Source organism: Acyrthosiphon pisum, chromosome A1 (assembly GCF_005508785.2).
Source record: "Acyrthosiphon pisum isolate AL4f chromosome A1, pea_aphid_22Mar2018_4r6ur, whole genome shotgun sequence".
In the NCBI taxonomy this organism is placed as follows: Eukaryota; Metazoa; Arthropoda; class Insecta; order Hemiptera; family Aphididae; genus Acyrthosiphon; species Acyrthosiphon pisum.
Window position 1 is genome coordinate 23,063,002 of NC_042494.1, and position 24,797 is coordinate 23,087,798.

The 24,797-nt window shown below is 29.9% G+C and overlaps 1 protein-coding gene across 3 annotated transcripts in view; it reads right to left on the reverse strand.

Moving 5' to 3' along the window:
- LOC100166209 overlaps positions 1–24,797 on the reverse strand; it is an 80,963-nt gene that overhangs the window by 51,026 nt on the left and 5,140 nt on the right. For all 3 annotated transcript variants that reach the window (XM_016809007.2, XM_008190651.3, XM_001942492.5), the window contains one exon: positions 3,606–3,773. In XM_016809007.2, coding sequence (XP_016664496.1) covers positions 3,606–3,690 — 85 coding nt within the window. In that variant the 5' untranslated portion in view covers positions 3,691–3,773. The remainder of the gene's footprint in view (positions 1–3,605; positions 3,774–24,797) is intronic.

Below are 24,797 nucleotides of genomic sequence, written 5' to 3' on the forward strand. Positions count from 1 at the left end.
TGGAATATTATAATATATTTATTATTATTCGGCGGTTAACCCCAATGACGATAGGTACTAGTTATTATTATCATATTATTAAGTAACATAATATTATGATTATTTACCCCGGCGAACACCGCAAGCCGTCGTGAGATGAAAACGTCATCGGAACAACAGTTGTTTTAATTTTGGATCAATGCCATCATCGTTTTCCACGATTGACAGTGACGAGTAATCCCACGGGCTGTACGTCGAAACGGATATTATACTATAATTTATATTATTGTTGTTATTATCATACACACAATGCGTGTGTACATTGTAATAATAAATTGTATATTCGTGAGTGTATTGGGACGAGGTGGTTGCGGTTCTTTCGGCAGAGTTTCACACATAAAATGCGCAAATGTGTGTGTGTGTTATATAACATGTAGTTTAAATATTGTACGTCGTGGTCGGGAAGGTTTCTGTATGGGTTTAATAATAGTTATCGCAGAAAGCGTCCGGAACAACAATAACTGGTATTGGCATCGTTAATATTATCCGTCAGACGACGGCTCTTCGATAAATTAAAACGGTCGTTTCCGTCCTCAGAAGACGTACGGAGGGATTATGTTAGTACTTATTACTATAGTTACTACTCGCGTATATAGAGCAGGGCTATAATTGAAACAATAGTAGTAATAATAACATATAATACGCACCGTCGATTCGTTAGCGTTTAATCTACCTACCTAATTATTAACGACGATCAATAATAACGACAACCGCTATCATTTATACGTCTCCGGTGAGGGGAAAGTACGCGAATATAATATTATAGTGTAACGTCCATTTAATAAAAAAAATATCAATCGCGTTTCCATTAGTTGTTATATTAGACCGCGCGAAACTCGGTCGAGTTAGCGACAACTAAAAGCAACGCGTCCAAAAACAGATTTTCAACTCGTCGCGAGTCTTTAACAGTCACGAAAATATTTAATAATTCTATCGTACCTATATATTTTATCATTACACGTGACGTCTTCTCTAGGCTTAATTGTTAACGCTGTGTGTCGTGTCATCAGCGTATATCGAATGGCAAAATTATATCGTTTGTACTTTTCGATGTTGTCGTAGTTAAACAATGTTTTTGTACAGTACATTGGCCAAAAAAACCGTTAAAGCGGTCTTGCCATTACGGTAAACGTTTCTGTGGACGTGATCAGTCAGATTGGGATTCAGTCACCGAAACGGGAAAAAAATTCGATCCTGAAGCGTGATAATAAAATCAACAATCATAATAATATAAATTTTATAATAACGTATTGATTCTCAAAACGTGATAAACAGGTTGATAATAATAATATATTCTTACACCACGAACTGGAATCGTCTAGGTAAGGGGGGGGGGGGTAGAGAGTAGGACTCAGAAATGTCTGGCAAATGCCATGTGTTATGGTACCTACCTTAGCTGTTACTGCGTGAATGGTGGTTGAATTTTGAACTAAAGATGAGATATAACATATTATTTTCTAGTCCGTGGTTTTAAACTAAAAACAGCTGGTACAAGTAAAGGTCATACAACACGTGATAACACAAGACATATTTTGTGGACCACTGAAATTGCTTGGATGCCAGTCCATTGTATCTTAGTCCATGTCTTACGCACCGATGACTAATCCTCACAATGATAATTCGAGCCGAACATCGACAGTTTCATTATCTACGATTGACTATAGTATTATTTTCACAAGATAATGATTATAAAAGATAATAACAAAAACAATAATATAATTAACAACATTTGTTTCATTGTTCAATTATTGTTAGACTCTGTGCCGGCGCCTTGTATATGCAATATTGATACAGGCGTGCGTATAGTAGATTATTGGCCAAATCGTTCATTATTAATAAACAAAATCAGAAGTATCGTGAACTTATATTAGTTATTAATAGCTAGCGACTCGTTCGGTATTTCACACGAGAAATAGGATAACTAGATTATCCGATTACTTGTTAACTTAATACTATGTTGATATTTAATCAAATATATTTTTAATAACTACAATTCCTACATTTGTTTTTCGGAAAATACCTACGTATTGCATTTCCTTTCTCTGTATTGATTATTTAATGTTTGAAATGTGGAAATGGTGAATCGGAAGTGGCAAATATTAAATGCCAATTACTCGTCATAGAAGGTTAATTATAAACTACAGCAAAAACCGAATATAATATATAAAAGTTGACCTCGTTTTTTTTTTTTTAAATGACCGCTGTAATAACAGTAGGGATATGAATATGATTTCAGGATTTTAAATACCAATGTATTATTTTCATTCCGTTAAAATGGTGTTTTATACGGTCAGTAGTTTAATAATCTACTTATATACTTGTATGTACTGCACAATAACAAACAAGTTTAGTATGCTTATTTTATTTCATATAAAATTTATATTATTTAATTATAAGGTATTCAATTGGTTTCGTTTTTTTTTAACCGATAAATCATATTTTATGTTTTTATACTATTATTAATATTTATTAATTTTTAATTATCTACAACTACTACATAACTTTAATTAATTGTATGTAATATTAGATTTTGAGTGGAAGTATGATAGGTGTATGATGCATTATTTGTGTATTTTTAATTTAATATTTATTTGTTTCCGTAATCAAGACTTGCAGCAGAAGAAATGCTTTTCATCTTTAACTTTGAAGGTAGTTTGGGGTGGATAACTGGATGTTTTTTCTTCTATTGTTAATTTCAAGATAATCAAGAAAAGCTTAATAATTACCGAAAACTGGCGTTTAAATTAATTTTGTTTTTTTTTGTTTAAATTTAAAAATGAATAACCGTATGGCGTATATTATTACCTTTATTTTTTATTTTAATATTTAGGTTCTTCTCAATAGTAAGTTGAAATAATTTGATTTTAATAGTTTGTGTCAATATGTGTTGATACAATTTTTTTTCTTAATCATGATATTTTCTTTGGAAAATGTTATTATATTGATTTTTTGTAATTCAAAAAATATTAGTTTTAGAAACTTGAACAATTTAACTGTAACTAAAATTATCATAATTTTCTATAGGTGCACAATGCAAATGTCAAGACAATCAATTAATTTTACAGCAGAGTAACTTCCAATTTTTTTGTATGTTGAATGTGAAGTATTAAATGCAGGTAGTTTTGTTGAGAATAATTTATTATTATAAAAGACAATGACTAATTTTAATTTTGTTTAGTAAATGCACCAATTCATTTCTTAAATTCGTGATTAAAAATAATCGAAATTGCTACATGTTATTATGTTTTTTTTTTTAAATTCTATCCTAAGAAAACACTTTTTTCGAAAAATATTGTATATTTCATTAAGAAAAATGTGACGTTTTAAAATTTCAATGATAATAATTATAATATAATATAGGTAATCATTTTTTTTTTTTAGTAAAAAATTGATTCGAGAAATCAGTACTTATATATTGTTTAGAGCAATAATTATTGCTCTAATAATAATAATTATTATTCAAACGGATCACCCTGACTGTATTAACATCACATCGTCACGACATCAGTATATTGTTACTATTATCTATTACTGTTGTTGATGTTATTATAATAATATGCACCTACCTCTGTCTTGCGGTAGCGCGAGGACCGTCGAGGCGATAAAGGAACCGGCCACCAACAGGAGCAGAACGTTGCGGGCGGCTAGCATAGCACACCCAGCTACCCAGCTAATCACGCGCACGATGCTCTCGTCCACCCGGCGTCACATCCCAACGGACACGCTGGTCGCACCTGTACGAAAACAAACAGAAATCTTCAGTATCGATACGAAATATTATATACTATCGTCATGCGTAGAATACAATGTCACGATATTCCATCGATATAATATTATTGATAATAGGTGCGCAGATCATAATTTTTGATCAAATTTTCGTGCATTTTGTATAATAATTATAACGGACGTGGCCGACAATCGAATGAAATACGACTATACGGCTGAAATCGAATCTCGCTCTCGTTTTACGCGCCTACCTCTGCGACAAACACGACAAATCCAGTTTTCACGCTGCACCGACGATTTCGGAAAATAATAATACAATTATTATTATTATTATCGTCGACACTGTCGGAATTTATTGTTGCTCTGAGGAGAGGATGTCGGATCGGACGATAAATCAAAAGCCCGCCATAACTCATACGTTAATTTAAATAACAACTGTGGTATAACAATATTTCGCAAGTAACTATCGTGTGAACTGACCGAGCGTAGGCGTATTCAGTTTCAATATGAACTCTGGAACTGGATAATATATATATTGGTGATTGGATCAAAGAGAAATACTCGCCTATATAATAATATAATGTGCTGTAACTATTGTACACGTTTATATCATTGGACGCGTACATTGATGGACTAGTGTTTGATTTATGCGCATAGATTGAGCTTGAATTTTTAACACCAAAGTTATGTCATATTATAGCATTTCAATGGATATGATAACTTTAGAATCTAATTGTCACTAGTTTCTGGTATAATATAGACAACAATATTATACTATGATATGAATACGATAATACAATATTTCGGAAATTAAAATTATCATCTACGACTGAGACAGTAGTTAGTTTAAATTACAATATGTTTATTTTACATTCAAAATGTACAATATATTTATTGTATATTCAAAATGTCAGTTAGTGTGATCAATATAGTAACTTTATGCAAAATGCATTTTTTTTATATATAAAAAAAAAAGTTTAACTCAGTTTTTCGTAGTTAATTGCCTACTAAATTTTAGTAAATGGGTATCGGACTATGAAATATATGTGTTCAAGTTACAATTATTGCATAAGTTTTATCAAAAGAGCTTGTGATAATAATATGTATTGTAATTGTATTAATTATTATTATTATTTTTTAATTTAGTTTAATTTATTTATTACAAAACATATTACAGGTATACGGGTCAACATAGTACAATCTATATTTTTTGAGCACTTCCTTTAAGGTACACTTGTGTTGGATATGTAGTTCTAACAATAAGTTTACATTTTACATTGTTACAATATTTATGCAATCAATATCAAGTAATTAATTAAAAATTAGAAGATCGATACCCTCCCTCCAGCCTTTTGGATAGCAGGTTTTCTGAACAATTATAATATTATTACAATTTTTAAATAACAAAAATTAAATTTGTATGTATAAATTATACATTTATGTAATAAATCAATATCATCCGATCATTAATTTCAATTAATTTCGTTGTTCATACGTATGTCCAAAATTCATTGGTAGATAGACTGCTTGACTTTACTAGATAATCAAGTACGAAAATATTTACAAGTGATTTTATAAATTTCCAGGACAAATGATGTAAAATACCTACTTACATTTTATTAAAATAGAATTTTCAGTATTTGATCCTTACGAGCTATATACTCGATTTTATGTCAAGATATTGTAATATTTTATAATAGTAGTATAATAATGAATGTGGGAAGTGATAAGCATAGATCATAGACCCCAAGAGATTTTGTAATCGTAATTATGAATATCCACACACTCATCGGCAAAATGTATAACTTTGAAAATGTACAAAATGTTATTATTTTTAATTCCAAATATTATACACAGACATATAGGTAAATATTTTGTTTAGTCATTACATTATAATATTAATTACTATAAACCTGATAGACTATACACATCATACGGCTGTCGATCAATAACAACCAATAACATAGAACCACTAAAAAAAAAACCTCTAAAATTAAATAATAAGCAATAGTACTTCGTGATTTTATATAATAAATAATAATAATAATAATGTCATTAGCCATATTATAATCATGATTATACAAACAATAAACCACTGTGTAAAAAGTTTATAGATTAATAAATATTTTAAATTATTAGAATTTGAAAATATAAATGTATTTTTGTATAAACAAATAATTTGGTATATTTATTTTAATTTTATATTACATACGGACCCAAGTCCAATTACAATTATATATTATAATCTATAATATACAATAGACCATACACTATTTACAATCAATATAGATAAATAATTACTCTTCATACAACTGAACACTAAACATTTAACTTAAGACTATTTTTTAAATGTATAAAGATTAAAGACTATATTTTACAAAAGAGCCAAGTTTATATTTATTTGCTAATTGTAACATGCGATTAATCGGTGAATTTGAATTAAAAAATGTGGTAGCAGAGTTAGGGTAGAATAAATATAATTTGTTTTACGTATATAAATGTTTTATACATGTTTTACTATATTTATTTGTTCTGTGCACAAAATATGCGTGACATGATATAATATATTAAGGATTTTGTATTGTATTGTGTGCATTTGAGAATATAATATATCTAAGGACCAAGGCACAGAATTTATCTTAATATATTATTAAACGAAAATATCAATGTGTATAATTTTATAAAATTTAAAACTGAATATACCCTATTTTCTACAACTTATTCCTAGTTACGCATTCCTATAGCGGATTCACAAGTTGCACAATTCTAACATTAAAAGCAATTAATTCATAAAAGTAGCTACACATCTAAGTGTGAGTCAACTGTAATGCACGTTATTTGAAAAAAAACTCATTCTCTAGGTTATTGAAAACAATGGTTTTTACTGTACTATAGACAGTGTAATTTATAGGTACTATTAATCGTATAATTTAAATTATTTTAGAACCCATCCGGTATACCTATGGTATATTTACAGTGATAATATCGCAGTACACCGTTTTCGAACATATAATTTAAAAACAATTTTCGTACGTCCCGCTCGGTTAGTAAACAATATATAATGGCAGCGGTCGATGTATAGTATTAATCTTCTTCGTATTTTTTTTTCATTTTCATTGGAATCAGTAGTTGTTCTAATATAACAATACTAATATTATTCTGTGTTCGAAGTCTGGGTAACTGAATTATTACCAATGGTAAATCATTACTATAGGTACCAATATAATAAAGCTATGCCGTGGTCATATTTTTTGAACAAGTCGTCGTGCGTAACATATTATTATTATTATTATTATATAGGTACTGTGTGATTCGGAAAACGAAAACGGTTAGGGATACAATGCGTTTGGCGTACTAACATAAAATAAAAAAAATATATATATATGATTTACGGTACGTATTTGATACAGGTATACTACAGTGTTCGTGCGTGTATACCCAGCCGGAATCGTTTTAACTTTTTGACATTTAATTTTTACCGAAATTTTATACGACGTAATTGTGGAAAAAAATGCGTTTTTCGATGTCAACCATTATTAAAAACTATACGGCAACATTTTTATGGTCATAACGGGGGTCGTGGTTGGTAACATAACGACGTGTGCTGGGCATAGGTATTATCGTATATAGTCGATGAAAATATAATCGGGAAAAAGTCAGGTTTATAAACACGAATGTGATTAGATACGTGATTAATAATAACATGACAAGATTGGTAGGTACGTCTGATGTGAGTATAACATAGAATATCCGTGTAAATAAATATAATTACTGTCTACGGATCGATACGATTTTACAAGTAGGTAGCATGTGAATAGTTTAATGATCAGTCGCTGTGCCGGTGATTAAAAAAAAAAATAGGTTATACCTATATTGAAAAATATTTTGTAGAATTTACGTTAATTGAGTAGATTTAACCATAAAGTAGTTTACGGAATTTCAATAAAACGATAAACATGTACTCTGGTTTGTATACAGCTGCGTTTTTATTTGTTTTGGTAATTGTTCGTGTCCAAACAGAAATGGCGAGCAGAGTAAAACACGTAGTGGGTACGTAGACGAAACCAAAAGCCAATTTCCTAAAAGCCCCTGGAAAGTTTTATACCTTGTGCCGGAGTATTTTTAAGGGTCAACATGAAATCTTTAAACAAATTGTTTGGATATTTTATTTGTCGACCTCCATAATGAGTTAAAGATAAAAATGATGTTATACTTCTGAAATAAAACAAAAAATAAAGATAGGTACTATGCAATAATAATATTATGTTAGTATAATAATATTATAGTCCTGGCTTTTATACAATATATATATATATATATATATATACAAGCAGATATATTTTGTTTTACTACATCAGTGACCATCAGTCATAATTTGTTCGGTGTAAGACGTGTTGTAACTTTCTTATCAAATGCAATGCGAAGTACCGTTTGGCGTTTTTACGATTTTCATCAGAAGTATCAATAAGTTATTCATGTTCATTGATACGACGGATGGTCTGTCCACGAAAGTGAAGTAGACAAAACAAACTCAATGTACACAAGCTTCCTATAATTTTTTTTAATGAATCCAAATTCTCAGTAATCCGACATCGAGTTATTCTTCTCGAAAGGGGACTTTTCTAACAATATTATTTCTAGACGTAAAAATGACCATTAAAGGCGACGGCATTATAAGAGTACTCGTGGTACAAAGCACTCTCTATAAAATATACGATTTAGTGCAAAAATATTCAATAATTCATTTCACCGATCATATTTTCACAACGGTGTGATGAGGATTAAATATCATGCAGACATTTTGTGTTTTTAGAATAGTACGTTGATAGTAATATTACAGCAACGTGATTCAACTATGTATACATTATTATTATTATTATTGTGTTTAATGAACTAATAACAGCAAGTTATCACGGAACAAAATCTAATTTCGGCTTTACGAGCGTTCTTATAATATATTGTAATTATGTTATATTTCTATAAATTTCACACGTACCTACTCGTTTCACCTAACCTATTTGTGTTACAACTTCCAGACTACAGGCTTTTGTCACGTTACGAAATTATATGTAAATCACGTAAAAAAAAAAAAAATGTGCTTTGCATAGTATACTATTTTTAGAGGAGAAATTAATGAGACCTCGGTTGGATTACTAACTGAAATTAGCATATTTTATTATTATAATATTATTATATACACGTATACGTTATAATACACTATACAGTATTCTATGATAACAATTTCAAGTACTCGCTAGAAATTTATTTTAATAGCTGTACATGTGACTAAAGTATGAGTATAGTAGTGACAAGTTTACACTTGAATGTTAAGCATACTTTGAGTGTACGCAGTGCACGGCCCCATTAGTTTTTTTTCTATAAACAATTCCAAATTGTTTACGTCATAACATAAATCAAATCGTCATACATATAATATACTATGATATTGTTATGTTCAAAGCTTGAAGTGGCTAAAAATGTTAAAAGGTACAATGCTTTTTTGAGCGTTCCGTGCGTAGTGAACTTAAATAAAATTTGAATTTCATGTTGTGGTCATTATTCGATGGTGGAGGGAGAGACTTTTAATTCCTTAGTATTTCTAATCTCTAAATATACTAGTATTCCATAAAATTATCATAAATATTAATTACGTATAAATTTATCATTTTTGTAACCAATTTTTTAATTTTTTAATAAAAAAAATAAATAGGTTTTTTTTATTCAATTAAATTATACCTTTAGTAAAGCAATATCTCCAGACTTATGTTGTAACAGTATTCGAGTACCTAATAACCGATTCTGTTATCTGTTACTTTCAGTATTCTTAAAAAAAAAACACAAATGTATCCACTATTTGATGAATATTTAACTTTATGTGTGAAATGTCTTATATACCTGGCATGTACCTATATGTTTATTAATTATTATACATTGCATGTTTATATAATAATTTCCATTTCAAATCAACAAGCTTTAATATTTTGTTAAAATTTAACTAGTTAATCATTATTCGGGGTTTCAAATCTATATCTAAATTGTAATTGTACTTAATCTGTATTCTGTCCAAATGAGGTTTAAGAATTTGATAATATTAAATATGGTGATAATTGGTGGTGTTACACATACATTTGAGTTACGGTAGGCTTATTATTTTTCAAATTAATTATAATTTGATTTAAATTATATCAGAAGAAGGACTTAGAAAACAAAGATTAATCGAACTGTGAACCCAGCTATAGGAACTCAATGTTCATAAGCAAACAACTGCAACGAATATATATGTTACGGACAAAGTGGGGTAGTCGAGCATTGTGCACAGTGTCCATCAGTTTCGGGTAAAGTTATCAGTTAATAATAATTGTTTACTATGACCGGTCATTCTATAACAATGTCTGGGTATACTGTGTAACTCTAAGTGCCACAGTAGCAACCCATGCTCAAATAAATTAATATAACTACTTTTTAATATTATTAAACTAAAAAAACAAATTTAAATTACCTACTATATATACTAATATGCATCTAATAAATAATAATTAATTAATTAATATAATATTTATTATTATATTGTATTACATTTATTTAATTGTATTGTTTTAAACATGGTAGCATACATTGCCCTTCAAGATTTGGTCATTGTACAAAATGTCCGAGCAATGTGTTTTATTTTCACTTTAACTACTAAAATTGGGCACTGTGCACAATGCCCAACTACCTCACCTTGCCTGTAACATACATATATATATTTGAAATATTACACTTGCGATTCACATATAAAAATATAAAATTATGTTAGGTACCATATCTAAAACTTTTACCAAAATCGATAACTATGATATTGGGAACTTAGCTTTAAGTACATTTAAATACTATTGTGAACAAATAAATACTATCTTTGTTTCTAATATGTACCCAAATATTAATTCTATTCAACATAATATGAACATTAACATAATCTATTATATTTTTGTTTTTTTTCCTTACTAAATTTACTACAAATTGTTTTTTAATGACTCATAATTATTGTAATTCTCGTTTTTACGTTAGAGATTAATATTTTGATCTTGAACATAACCTACTTAACAATACTTGTATGTGTTTCATTTGGAATAATTATAGAATAATAATAATTTTAAAAAAAAAATGTATCTAATAATATTTTATGATTATCATAAAAAACATTTTTAGTTCAGCGAACTTGATTAACTGTACTTAATTAACTATTGACGTTGACTAAAAACATCAAAACTATTATTGGTAGGCATAAGAATAACACACGTTACTATTTGTAGGAGGATCCACTCTTTTTAGTTTTTGGCTGGAATAATGTACCAACAAGTTCAACTTTAAAGTTTTTCTGTTGTATTTTTGATATTTCAGGTACATTTTTTACCTTTTTTTTTGTTGATATTTTTTATAATTGCCATCAATCTTATACACTTTTGTAAGCTAATTAAATTAGTTATGATAAAAACAGTTTTTTCTTTTCTATGCAAAAATAAATACAAAAATAAAACTAGATACTTTTTATAATTTATCAACTTTTATTTTTTAATTCATTTTTGTAATTTATGTTGAATTTTCAAGGTATTGTAGTGTATTAAATTTACAGTCGAAATTGTTATACTTGAGGTACCCATTTCTGTATTGTTTTTAAAGTAGTAAGTATTTGTTTGGTGTTGGTATGTTTTTGATACTAATTTTCAAGCAGAATTTCCTTGTACTTTACTGAAGGAATAAATATAAATATATGTACCTACTAGTAAAAATTATAATTCAGTAATTCAAACATTGAAACATCTTTAGATTTTCTTTGTAATACCTATGATCATTAAAATTGTGGTTTCTTATTTGGATTTTACAAAACCTCTAGGTATATATTATACTTTACATAATGTGCAACTAAAATCAATTCTCAATAACGGTCGTAAATACGTCCTAAGTGTACGAGGGACCCTTGAGTAATAAACATAAGTGACTAATGTGCGTCTTAATTTGAAGCGCACCCTCGGATCGTAATCCTTTGAAAAGGCGTGACACGTGATTCGTCAGAAAACGATAATCTTATCAAATATACGAAAACAGAAACCGTATCGCAGAAATTTCATCGTGAACGACTACGAAAAGCGATTTGATCGAAAACGGTTGAGAATCGGGAGGAAATGTAGACGTGGAGAAAACGCGTTTACTCATATAGAGAGTAGAGACATTCAAATTAAATCAACAATTTAATATTAAATATCGATATTTAGATTTATATCGCTTTGACATCGAATGTAAGAGTAGGTCTCGTGCGGTTTTGGCCATATTTCAATTGTTGGCCATCACCGTTTTCTATAACCTAACCAACTTTGAACTTATTAATATTACTCACTCGCGAGAAACGTAAACCAATTACGTAAACGTAACTACCTGTGATCGGCTCGGCTGTCAACTCAACCACGTTATAATAATTCAGTGACCGTACTACACATTGCGTTCGGTATACTTACTTAATATTACAAACGGGTAACCGTACCATTATTTTCACGAAAACACCACCCAACGCAGTATTTTCCGGTTTTTTCATCTTCTTCGTAGTCGTTAGATTTTCGATCTGACCGTTTTGTCGTCGTCCGGCGGTGCGTATCAATTGTCTGGTATGAGCAACGAAATTTGTCGTAACGAGTCTCACACGTATATTTTTGCGATCGTCGTCAATACCAGTCCAACTTAACTGGTCACCCGAGGATTAAGAGCCACGTCAGAGTACATCGTCTTGTACGACCACCGTTATTGGCGTAATTTATAAATATTATTGTACCTACTTCCCCATTAAAATATTTTATTACGTGTGCACTGCAGTTACCCGCGGTAAAATCCACCTAAGACTTCTGTGAAATAGTCACGTAATGTGGCGGATGACGAATGACCAATTTTAGAATAATATAAAATACCTATGAAGTATTATCGTCGTTTAGTGTATTTGACATATAATATTATAACGTGTATATTAATGTACTATGTAGGTCAGTAGTAGGTATGTTGTGTGTTAAATCCAAGTCAAAACTCGGTGGGATAGTCACGTTATGTCGCCGTCTGTCAATTTTCAGTGGGGTTGTAAATATATTTAATTTAATTTAGTTAATAAATGTATAATGTACAAAAAAACATCGTTATTGTGTGTATTTGCACTTTGAAACATCGTTATTTCCTATGCACATGATGCTCTTTTGTGTAGTAAAACATTTTAAATTAATAGAGAAAAGCAATATATAATATAATATCAAGCATTTCAATGTTTATGGACGATAATATAATACAATCATATATTTTTATAGTCTAGAGTTTATGGATAAAAAAAATCCAACTTAACCATTATATTTGTGCATTGCCCTATTTCTACTTTCTATATCGTATTATCCGATATTTGATGTAACGAGCGACACAAACCCGTATAGACTAATTCGTTTACACGAATACAGTTAACGAATAATCGTAACAGTGGTAAAATGCACATAAACAGATTGTTTGAAATTTGTAATAGAGGATTGAATGTAATAAACGGTTCTTTTCATTTTCGTGTTTATATAATATTATATTAACTAAAAGTGAACTCGTGAAGCCCCGAGACGTATGAAATAATAATAAAAAATTGTTTTAATAATCACTCCGGGATTACAATTCCACACGCATAGAATTTCTCACAAGTAATTTTACACACGATAATTCATCAAATTAAAAAACAGTTTTTCTCGCATGTCGCGCGTTTCGTGATAAATATCGTGTCTAATATTCTTGCAAGACTATCCATTTGTAAAAAAAAAAAAAAATGATTTATTCGATTTCACGTATACGTTTTACAACTAAACGTATTATGCTTGACTATAGTATTATTTATGATTTATAGATAAGTAGATTTGGCTAGTATAATAGTTGCCTATATATTATTATATTATTCAAGTCGTGTACGTTTCGTGCGATTTGACCTAATTGTTGCATGCTTCTAACCCGATGCGACTGTATATTTTTAATCGCCTTATCTTTGACCGACCACACAGAGATAATATGCAGAAAGTATTCAAACAACTCATACCATTGTTAGACTGTAAGTTGGATTTGTCGGATAAATTATAATAAATTTGATTTCATAACAATAACAACGCTAATTATGAGACTTTGAATAACTTTTAGTTATTAGGTAATTTATTGTCTTGAGGCACTCCGTAATGGAACGTCCAGGTTGATGGAAAGGTGGAAGGGCGATCGAAGGTCGTTGTGTTTTCGTACGTTAAAGTTTATTTAAATTAATTCAAGTTGATTCATAAACATCCACAGTAATGCGTAATGACAGTGGTTAATATCTAAGTTGAGACGCACTGATCTCAAAATAAAATGAAATTAGAATGCGATATTTTAAAACAGCATTTTGTGAGAACGAACGGTGAACTGACACGCGACACCATACTCGTACGCCACTGCAGTGTGTTTATGCACGAAAGTTGATGTCATTTTTAACGCATAAAACCTAACTTTAAAACAAATATAATAAACGAGACGTAAATAAAAAACGCTTTACCGCGTAAAAAAAATATATAGTTCAAACCATTTGTCTTGAATTTAATGTGAACACTGTAATATAATATTATGTAGACTCGATGCATAGTTATTACGGCAGTGGAAATATGCGCAGTTATCAGTGGCGCCCAACTTTGTGCTTTTGTACTTGTCGGTCGGCGCGGTGGTGTTTTATAAAAATATATTATAGTAATTCAGTGTGGTCAATGAAGTGAGTTTTTTTTATGCGAAATTTTCTACACCGTCGCTTAAAATTCTTGAATCAGAATATTGTATTGTTCGTTGTGGAATAGTTTTTTTAGTATCAATTCATTCGCCAGCATATTGTGTTCACACTCATAATTTATTATCATTTATTATAATATCTATATCATAAAATATACATTATTACGCTATTCTATTAAACATACACTTTTGGTCCGTGAAAATTATGTAAAATTAGTACAATTAAAACACCATCGTTTCCTAAAAAGCAATTAAGTAAATTGTTTTTAGTTGTTAAAATACATATACCTACTTAACTACACAGTACCTACATTATTTCGAATAAACAACAATTTAAAATAATCCTCTATTTAATGTAGGTATATTATAAAGCTGAGCTACCTAGTTAGATTATTAAATTTAACAGTGAGTTTTAGTTTTTCTCTTCATTTACTCAGTGGAAACACCACATTATTTTACCATTAAATACAAAGTACAAAATTAATCATAATAATTTCACCATACGCTAATTTCAAAGTTGCCTAAAAATTATTCAAAATATAATATAACGTAACGCGTAAAACATTGTGTTATTTATATAACAACATGTAATTTAAATTTCACAATTTACTAAGCACTTATATAATATATTATACCAATTAAAACGACCATTAATTTTCTTCATATATCTGTTACCTATATACTAATGTAGGTACCCATATCTTATTTATGTGTTTTCATATCACGAATAGGTCTATTTCGGTAGATATATGCTACGCCGCAGGTGTGTAGATTTTGTAATACTGATTCGTTTTACGTAATGGGTCATATCTTGAATATATTGGAAATCGTTCCAATATTGCACACGAGGGTGGCAAATATTATGTTCAATAAATTTTAAAATATTAACAAAATATTATGTAAATAAAAAAAATACATATTAGGATAATAACCAATGGAATAAACATTTTTATAGAGTTCGTAAATTATATTTTTTTTTTATCGGTTTTACTGTATTAAAAAATTTATGTGTGGGGGTATTTTTTTTAACTTTGCGGGTATATAATAATTTTAAGTTACACATAGAACCGCACTATATAGATTGGAGATTGGACACATATGGTACATTACAGAGGTCATATTTGGAATTCCCAAGTAGTTTTCCACAAAACTGCGAAAAACCACGGCCATGCATGAATGTACCAGCCACTACTCGATTCCCCCCGGGAAGGCAAACTTATGCATTATTTTACAACTTTTTAACAATCCCAGAAACTTTAAAATTTTACAGATTATTTATTTTATTATTTAATAGACGTGATATATTATCATCTTATGTTGACCGTTTTTTCGCTTTACCTATACACTATTTATAATTCAAAGTTTTGATGCTTACAAGACTATGCAAACAGTAAATAGTTTTTTTTATTACCATTTGTTAAGGTTTTAACAACTATAATAACTATATAGTTAGGTTAGCTTGTTATAAGCCTACTGTAAAATTATATACAAGTTATAACCATAACTTGAAACAAATGACAGTATTTACTATTGTTGGCTTGTTGATACTAAAAAAATATGTATAAATACTTCTTCTGTGTTTTCTTTGTCGAGTTTATGTTGCAGTAAAGCTATGTTAATGAAGTTTTTCCGTAATTTGATATATTTTTGGAATTCGAACAATATATTATTATGTAAAATATTATACCGATACGATTTTTATACTGTTATGAAATTCGTTTATGGTCACCAATTTTAAGCGAATTAATCATATTGTTTAAGGCTTTATGAAAGTCGTGATATTTAACAATTTATTTTTGACCACATTTAATACTCTAGAAATAAATTTGATTTGTATGTTTAAATGATTTTGTACAAAATCTAAAACTGATATTTCGTATTATACCGTCCAAAGCTTCAACTACTACTCTACTATAATATAATTTCCTTATATTGTATGTGTATATTTGGAGTATTTCACAGATAACGTAATCAATTGTTGTTGAAATATATTTTTCATTCGACCGCATTGCTTTGTACAGCTCAAATTCCATCAGAAATACCGTGGATATACCATTGTGACACGAATAAAGCGGCCGTTCGTACAAGTTACACGTTATAAACATGCAATAAATATTTTCTTCGGAACACAGTCATCGAATCACAACAAGTCACTTGGAATAAAATTCTCACTCGAATCGAATTTTCATCCGATACATACTGGTAGTGATGTTAATAATTTATTTGGAGCACGTAAATATTGCCGACCCATAGCTATTACCGCTCTGTTTTACGAAAAATAACACTTAGCTGTAATTTAATTTGGACGAAAGCCCGAAAAAAGGTTTATTTTTTCCCGGATAAATCAGCTGTTTACTGGACTAAATATTTTATTGAAATAAATTGCCTTACAACCTTAAATTATTATACCTGCAGAACAATAACAACATTGCATCGATATAATGCAGGATATCGCGTCTTTGCGGTATAAATGATAACGAGCTTGTGGTTATTAAACTTTTTAGGTAACACTAAACCATTGTGTAGCCAGAGAGAGAAAACAAATGGTGCGCTGACAGCCTCTTAACGTATATGTACATAATATAATAATAGATCATACGATTTTAATAAATGTGATCGTTCTCTATTATCTATACGTTAAGAAAAATAATTTTAAGTTTTTATTTTTTTTTTTAATACATATAACGTAGCTACAATGTACTCATAATAAGTTTTTATTTGTATAATATAATCAGGTATATCAGGTCAGGTCTTATATAATTAAGGCCTGACCTTTATATACATACACTATATAGTATTTTTTTATGGACGATAATTAAGTTTTTAATGTTTGTTTACTTACAACCAATCATTGATCATAGACGCGTAATAATCATTTGCACGGGTACAACTAGGATTTTTATCACATGATAATATTATATTATACTTAACTTGTGATGTTTACTTTTAGGTTGGCCATACTGACATATATAATGGTGAAGGCGGAACTCAAATTCGCATTCAAATGGTTTAATTTTGGATACTTTATACTTTACAGCTGTATGATCTGCGGTCGTAAAATTTCGTTTCGTAGGTAACCACATAGTACTTACGTTAAAAATTCAATAAGGGAATCTACGTAAAAGATAATGCCTAGAGCCGACGGCAGAGTGTCTGTTACAAATAGTCAGTTTTGCATTTCATGTACGCCACAAATTCTATTTTACGATCGACCTTTCCAGCGTTCGTGTAACTAATCAAAGTTGTATGGTACCTACCGATAAATAACTTATTCCGATATAATTTATAAATGTGCCTTATAGCTCGTATTTTATTCATACCTAATAAAGCATAATAATAAAGTGCCTATGTGTATAAATAATTACAAAAGAGTACTTACGACTACAAGTGTGTAATTCTCGATGTTACACTCGATGAAATAAACAAAAATTGAATTGCTCGATTAAATACAACTAATTAACCAATTAAAATGTATAATAGATACAAAATATAGTTTGGTTGGAACACGCAAAGGATAGGAAAACACGCCGTTATGATATGATAAAATATTAAATATCCATAGCTCCAACATGGATATGTGGAATTTAAAACAAAAAAAAGGTAATTGAATAATCAAACTTGTTGCTTTTTTACGTAATCATTTTAAATATAGGCAAAAAACGTAGTTATATGTTAGCATCGTCTTCCTTTTGGAGAATGCAATTCATTCACATGTTTATGAGCGAATACAAACAATATGGCTTAGTGAACTTCTGTCAACAACAATATATCGTATAACAATAAATATTTGTTTTTCATTTTGATAGCTGATCCTGCATTTATTTATTTTTGATGTTAAATACAATATAATCTTTTGGTTAATTAGTAATTTTACTAAAATAATATAGGATTGTATAATATATATTAGTTAAAAATATTTTTTATTTCAACCGACAATAGTAATAATAGCACAACTATTTCTGTCGACTTTTCCTCGACTTTTCCATACTATTTGACCTAATTTTTATTCTGACAATCAACATCATCACGCAATCCTTTTAGTAAAATTGCACAAGTAATATTGTATAATTTGAAATTTATTCCCTAACACTGCTAAACAAACTTAAATATAAATTAATTTAGAGGAATAAGGAAGATCTAAACTAAATACTAAAAATAATATCATAGATTATTAATGGCGGAGTGTGAATCCTATAATGTAAGGTTGGTGATATTGTAAAGTAGTTATTTTAATGGGAGAAGACATTAAGAAATTACTAATTACTAATAATTTTTTTCTAATAACATGAAACAAAGATTGTTTAAATTAATTAGTACTATTTTTAGTGATATGGACATGGTGCAAAAGTTCTCCGACAAATTAAAGTTCTATAACATTATAAATATGTAATACATTTTTATGAATAATGATATATATTTGAAAAAGTTATACAATCTACCATTTGGATGAAATAGATAATATGAGCTTCCAGTATACTTTCTGAATACTATTGATCAATGTTGTAGGTATAATTATATGCATTAATAAATGTAAATTTGTTGAAATCAACTATATGTTTGGATAACTTTTGAGAAAATAGATGTCTCAAATATTATACACTATAATTATACCTATAGGTAGTTACTAAAATAAATACAACTTTTCGTTTATTATATTTTTTATGAAATCATGTTCACCTGATAAAAATATAAAATATGTGGTCAAAGTATCAAGTAAACTTTAAATAAGCCCTGACTATGGATTTATTATTATTTTTAAAATATTTATGATAAATGTTGCCACTTATATCTTTTAATACTTATATTGTTCTTATAAAATGTTAAATAAATATTTTTATTTACTAAACAAGCGTAATGAGTACCTACCTATTCGTAAATGTATGCGAATAATATATAATTACAATTGTTCAGCTTCATAATTGCAATTATTTGCCAAACGATATTAAAAACTGGGTTATTACATTAACATTTTAAGGGTTTTGATCCACGCGTTCTATTTTAAAAATAAAATCTCAAGAGAAATCAAGTTCTATGCAAAACTAAAAAATAAAAAACAAAACAAAATCTGGAGTGTCACAAATAAATATTTAATTATTTTGTGAAATTCCGTTTTTTCCTATTTCCTACAGGCAATAAATTCAGCTCGGAGATCAGTCGAGTACGTGCTGAAAAAAACGAATATTGTATTTCAGGGACGTAAATACGTAATAACCATATGCGATAAAGATAGTCGAATACAAATCGTTAAACAAAATAATATCTAGTTATTAGTTTTCGAATTGTATCATTTCGACGGGTTTTTTTTTTACTATGCAGGGGCATTATGCGCTTGATATTCGGACGAATCATTAACATAATAATAATAATAATAATAATAATACGGTTGTTATTGTATTATTAAAGAATGTTCAACTGTTCGACGATTCACCGACTGCAGCATTGATGCAATTGTAATAATATATATATATATAATTGTACAGTCATAATATACCCCACGCGTTCTATTTTGTTCGTGAATAATAGGTGGAGGTACCTATAATAATAGTTATATCTACATGTTTTCGTAAAAATGATGTGTAGGTACCTATGTAATTCGTTTATGTGAAACGTTTTGATTGCTCGGTCGTAAAAATAAATACGGAAGTGCATTCGAAGCATTATTTTAATACGACGTACCTATATGTATAATACCTCCACGGCAACCGGTGCGAGGCACGAAGAATCCCGGACGGGGAAAAAGTGCAAATAAAACGCGGACTTGAATCGCTGAGCGTAAAATTCCACATTACCAAAGTTTTTGGCCAGGCAGAACGGTAGCGGCGTGGTACCTGGTGGGGGGGGGGAGGTGGAGGGTGACGGTAAAAGTGGTGACCGAGTATTGTGTCTCGTGTAAAAATATATATCCTCTAGTTAGGGTGAGCGCATAAGGGAGTGTGTGTGTGTGTGTGTGTGTGTGTGTATGTGTGTGACGGTTCGTATTATAAGGCGCAGAGTGTGGGGTTAACTATTATTATAATAATATATACGTCGGACTTGCTGCGTCAGGTGGAGCCTTTTACAGACACTCGTGCATGGCCAAAATATGAGTGTCCCTATACATGCACCAAGACGGAAGTATAATAGAATATAGTATAATACGTAAACGTGTATAAATATATGAAAAAAAATTACGGTCGTCGCTGCTCGCCGTGTTATATAGGGGATGTATACATACGGAGGATGCTTACCAATAATATTCTACACACGTGGTTCAAACGATCCGGATTGACTATTATTTCCTTTTCTCTCTCCGTCTCTCTATCTATCTTTCTCTCTCTCTCTCTCTCTTTATCCGCCTCTGTCTCTGTCTCCGTTTTATATTCATTCAATTCGATGAATAAACGAACACGCGCCGCCAAGCAACAAGAGACCGCGGAAGCGCGCGTAATACCGTACAATAATATTATGTACCTTCCGTGTAGATCGTATTTATATGCGTCTAGGATATATCATATAGGTATCATTTACGTTTCGCATATCCGTGCAATATCAAAATATTATCTACAACAGTCAAGAAGTGAAGTACTTGCCCTATACTTTAAACAAAATGCTACTAAAAAACAGTGTTTGAAAAAATAATAATTTCCAGAATATTTTACTATAACTTTTGTACATACCTATTACTATTATTTATGACAATATAATAAACGTTCCATCCTACTTCAGAAGTTATCGCGATCGACATTGGTAATTGATCGACATTGAAAATATATCGATACTACTAAAAAAATTAGGACAGTTAATTAACAGGAGTTTAAACATTTAAAATTTGGTTTCGAAATTGCACTATAATTGTATTTGTTATTTTGGTATTTTTATCATTGCATGCATCTCTACAAAAAATAACTATAATTCATAATATTATCAACTGTATTTTTTTTTTTTTTTAATACCTACCTATGCATAATATCTTAGTAATGTGTAGTATACAATGTTTTATTTATTAATATTGCTAAATTAAAATACGTTTCGAATTTGTTTAATACTTGGTTGTTTCGTTCCAAAAACGTTCCCGTTATTTTATGACAATATCATTTTAATTGCTATACATATAGCTTCAAAATATTGAATCAAAATACATACATTTAACGTTATTAATTATCAACAAGGAGATCGTTCCAAAAACCATTTTATTCAATAAAATATTATATTCTGAAGAAAATATTAAGTGTCAACAATAATAATTCGTCTGATATCTAATTATTACGAGCTGAATGAGATGTTGGCGGAAACACCCAATATAACAATGCATAATAAATGCCAACTGAATTATTTAACTAAGATTTATTCGGTGACTGCAGTGCTCTCTCTCTGTCTCTATCGTTCGCCATCGAAACTCGGAATCTCGATCTGGTTACTAAAATTAACTGAGTAATTTAATATACATTTTTAACGTATATATACACGATTTACAAGTCGACGTTTCCGTCGTACACACGCTTGTAAAGAAATATATGGGTCTGCCGATTTCCCCGTTTCCTTCCGCTTTCACAAGTCTCCTGCACCGTACCGTATTCGAATCTACATCAACTAGGGCCCGACAACATAACAATAAATCCCAAGAGGTGGTCAATGGGGAGGTACCTACAACGTAGTACCTGCACAGTCTCTGAATTTCCCGTGTACCGTGGAGATGATTTCGCTATAATATGTTAAATCCGTGTATTTCGCGTGTAGGTACAACCGTAAACCGTGTTGTCCCGTCAAGTTTTTTTTTTTTTTATATCGATTTTCGGTAGTATCTAATTTAATCGCATACGCACCGTGTACATGATAATATTATATACAGATGTGCTATTGAATTTGCGTTGCTGTGCGAAACGAAAATAATAATTAAACGATATAATATTATATAATATATCCTACTAATATTATAAACGCGAAAGTTTGTAAGTATGTAGGTATGTCACTCTTTCACGTAAAAACTACTGAATGGATTTTAATGAAACTTTACAATAATATGGCTTATACATCAGAATAACACATAGGCTACAAATCACCCCCCTAGGTCCAACCAGGGTATGTGCTCAAACGGGAATTTAGAGATTTACGGTGGAAATTTTTGTTTATAAATGGTCGCCATGGGTTTTAAAGCTATTATAATAATAATTATTGGTTGCCGTGAAATCAGTGTATTCATTCAATTCGTGGATGAAGAGGAAATATTGGTCGACAGACTCGGCATTCACAATAAATAAGTCCAACCATTTAGGAGGAGTTCAGTGACATACTTGGTCTAACTTTGATACTTTAGAGTTAAATTATAAAGTTACGTACAAACAGCACGGGGTCCGCTGAAATCAGAATTTTTATCCCAGGCAACAGAAGAGTTAAGATAAATTTTGAACACCATACATCGAATATTAAACAACGAATTGAACAAAGTTTGAGTCATATAGAGTTGGTACATTTAACGGAAAACGAAGTGCACGGGATCAGCTAGTTATATACGCGATCAACAAGTAAGCAATAACACGAATCTCTAAGCAAATATTACCTACTCGTATTACGTTTAATATTTGTGTTTGAGTACAAAATCTACAAGATGAACAACAACTATGCCAATACAGTAAAGTTATAGTCTGTACGGACAACTAAAAAGATTGATTTTAATGATAGGTACTATGTTCAAACTTTAAATCATAATTCGTAGGTATTATCTAAAATGCTATTATTAATATTATGTATCGAATTTTCGTAAGTGTGTGTATGTGTGTGCGCGTGAAATATTAAATACCTAATAAATTGAATGACAATCGTTTAATCCGGTAATAGCTAATAGGTAATACATTTTATTTCGTTACTGTCCATCATTGAGTAATACGATTTAATATGTAAAATTATGTACACACATTAAAATGATGATGCAGTTTCAGTATACTCATATTTTGTTCTATTGTAATATGAAAATACATAATGTATGAATTGTACAAACTTTTTTAAAAAAATAACATTCCTGTATTCATATTATTGTCAAACACTGTTTCGAATTATTCACGACATACCTAGTTTAATTTATTTTCCAATGATATAATTTTATGATTTATGTGAAGTTAATAATTTATACAATGTTGGTAATTTAATGTGGATGGATACAGGTGGATACTACCAGAAATAGACTATTCTTATAGCCTTCGTGTTAATTTTCAATAAAGACGACCCCTGGCCCCCCTAGAAATTCCATAGCCTGCAGTATTTCCAGGAACCGATAGTGTAATACTACACGGAAAAAAGTACTTATGCATAAATAAAATTATGTTATCTATCCATAACTAGTCATAGGTACATGACCCGGCGCAGACCCAGATATTTGGGGGTTATCCCGAGTGCGTACCGTTTTTAATTTTCACATTTTTCTTAGCCCGAGTTCGTCGTCGGTCCAGAGCTATATGGGTATCAATTTGAGAAAAACTAATCGACTAAAAACTTTTAAGTTACATTACTGACGATCGAATATGATGGTTCGAATGTATGACTATAATATTTTATACGAAATTTTTACGACTATGACTGTGGCAACTGCATTTTGTTTTAACTTCGATAATAATTAAGCACGGCTAAAACTTACTCATCTACGGTAAATATATTAAGTTCTAGTGAACTGTTTACGTCAATATTGAACATATTACGGCACTTAACAAAAAAATGATTGCGTAGATTACTACACATTCAATTAATTACAAAGGCGTCTTTATCATATTATGCTGTCGCTTTACACGTTATTTTTTTTTAATAACTGTCGTTCAAAGCACAGAGTTTAATTTTTGGTAACATGTTGCTGGGAATAGAAGGGGGTCAGAGAGGCCTACAACAGATATCGTACAATAGCGGACCTCTGGAGTACGTTTCCTATAATATATGGATGGTGGATAATTATCTTAATCCTGGCTTGAGTATCACTAAATAAAAACTATGTAAGAATTCGGCAGAGCGTTGTTTATATCTATCACATTCTAAAAACGATTTTGAGTATGAATTTGTTCATAGAGATCATTAGAGTGTTTGTGAAGGACAATGACATGTGAATAAATTACCGGTAAATATAAAAACTTTTAAACTTTTTAAAGTTAAAAATATTAATGTACAATAGTTTCGTCTTACCAGATCTATAAATAATTAGTGTGCTTATTTAAAGCACTTTATAAAGCTGTAAGTGTCGCTTACTACAAAAGTGTCACTCATACCAAATAGCCTTTTAACCGACAGGCGAT